Source organism: Calidris pugnax, unplaced genomic scaffold (genome assembly GCF_001431845.1).
Source record: "Calidris pugnax isolate Ruff unplaced genomic scaffold, ASM143184v1 scaffold9, whole genome shotgun sequence".
In the NCBI taxonomy this organism is placed as follows: domain Eukaryota; kingdom Metazoa; phylum Chordata; class Aves; order Charadriiformes; family Scolopacidae; genus Calidris; species Calidris pugnax.
The window spans coordinates 1,124,766-1,125,009 of NW_015090778.1; the positions used below are offsets into that span (position 1 = coordinate 1,124,766).

The following is a 244-nucleotide window of genomic DNA, read 5'->3' on the forward strand; positions in this document are numbered from 1 at the left end:
TGGAGGGGGACCGTTTCCAAGCATGGGAGACAAGCTGCCGGAGCCTCACGCCAGCTCTTCCCCTGCTGTGGCTGCCAGCTCAGAGGCGGAAGAAATCGAGGTGCTGGACTCCGAGGATGTCCTACCTATGGCTGCAGAGGATGTAAGTTTCCTTTGCCTCGGTGTCTTCCCCCTTTTCCCCTCGGCCGGGTTAATCGGCTCAAGCTATTTATGGATGAAGTCCGGGATGGGGGGGGGGGGGGAA

The 244-nt window shown here is 59.8% G+C and overlaps 1 protein-coding gene across 1 annotated transcript in view; it reads left to right on the top strand.

Moving 5' to 3' along the window:
* The first annotated feature begins 33 nt into the window (after positions 1 to 33).
* Positions 34 to 244, top strand: part of RHBDL3 (rhomboid, veinlet-like 3 (Drosophila)) — a 66,862-nt gene continuing 66,651 nt past the window's right edge. The window contains exon 1 of the mRNA XM_014954135.1: positions 34 to 142. Within this exon, the coding sequence (XP_014809621.1) occupies positions 128 to 142 (15 nt within the window). The 5' untranslated portion in view covers positions 34 to 127. The remainder of the gene's footprint in view (positions 143 to 244) is intronic.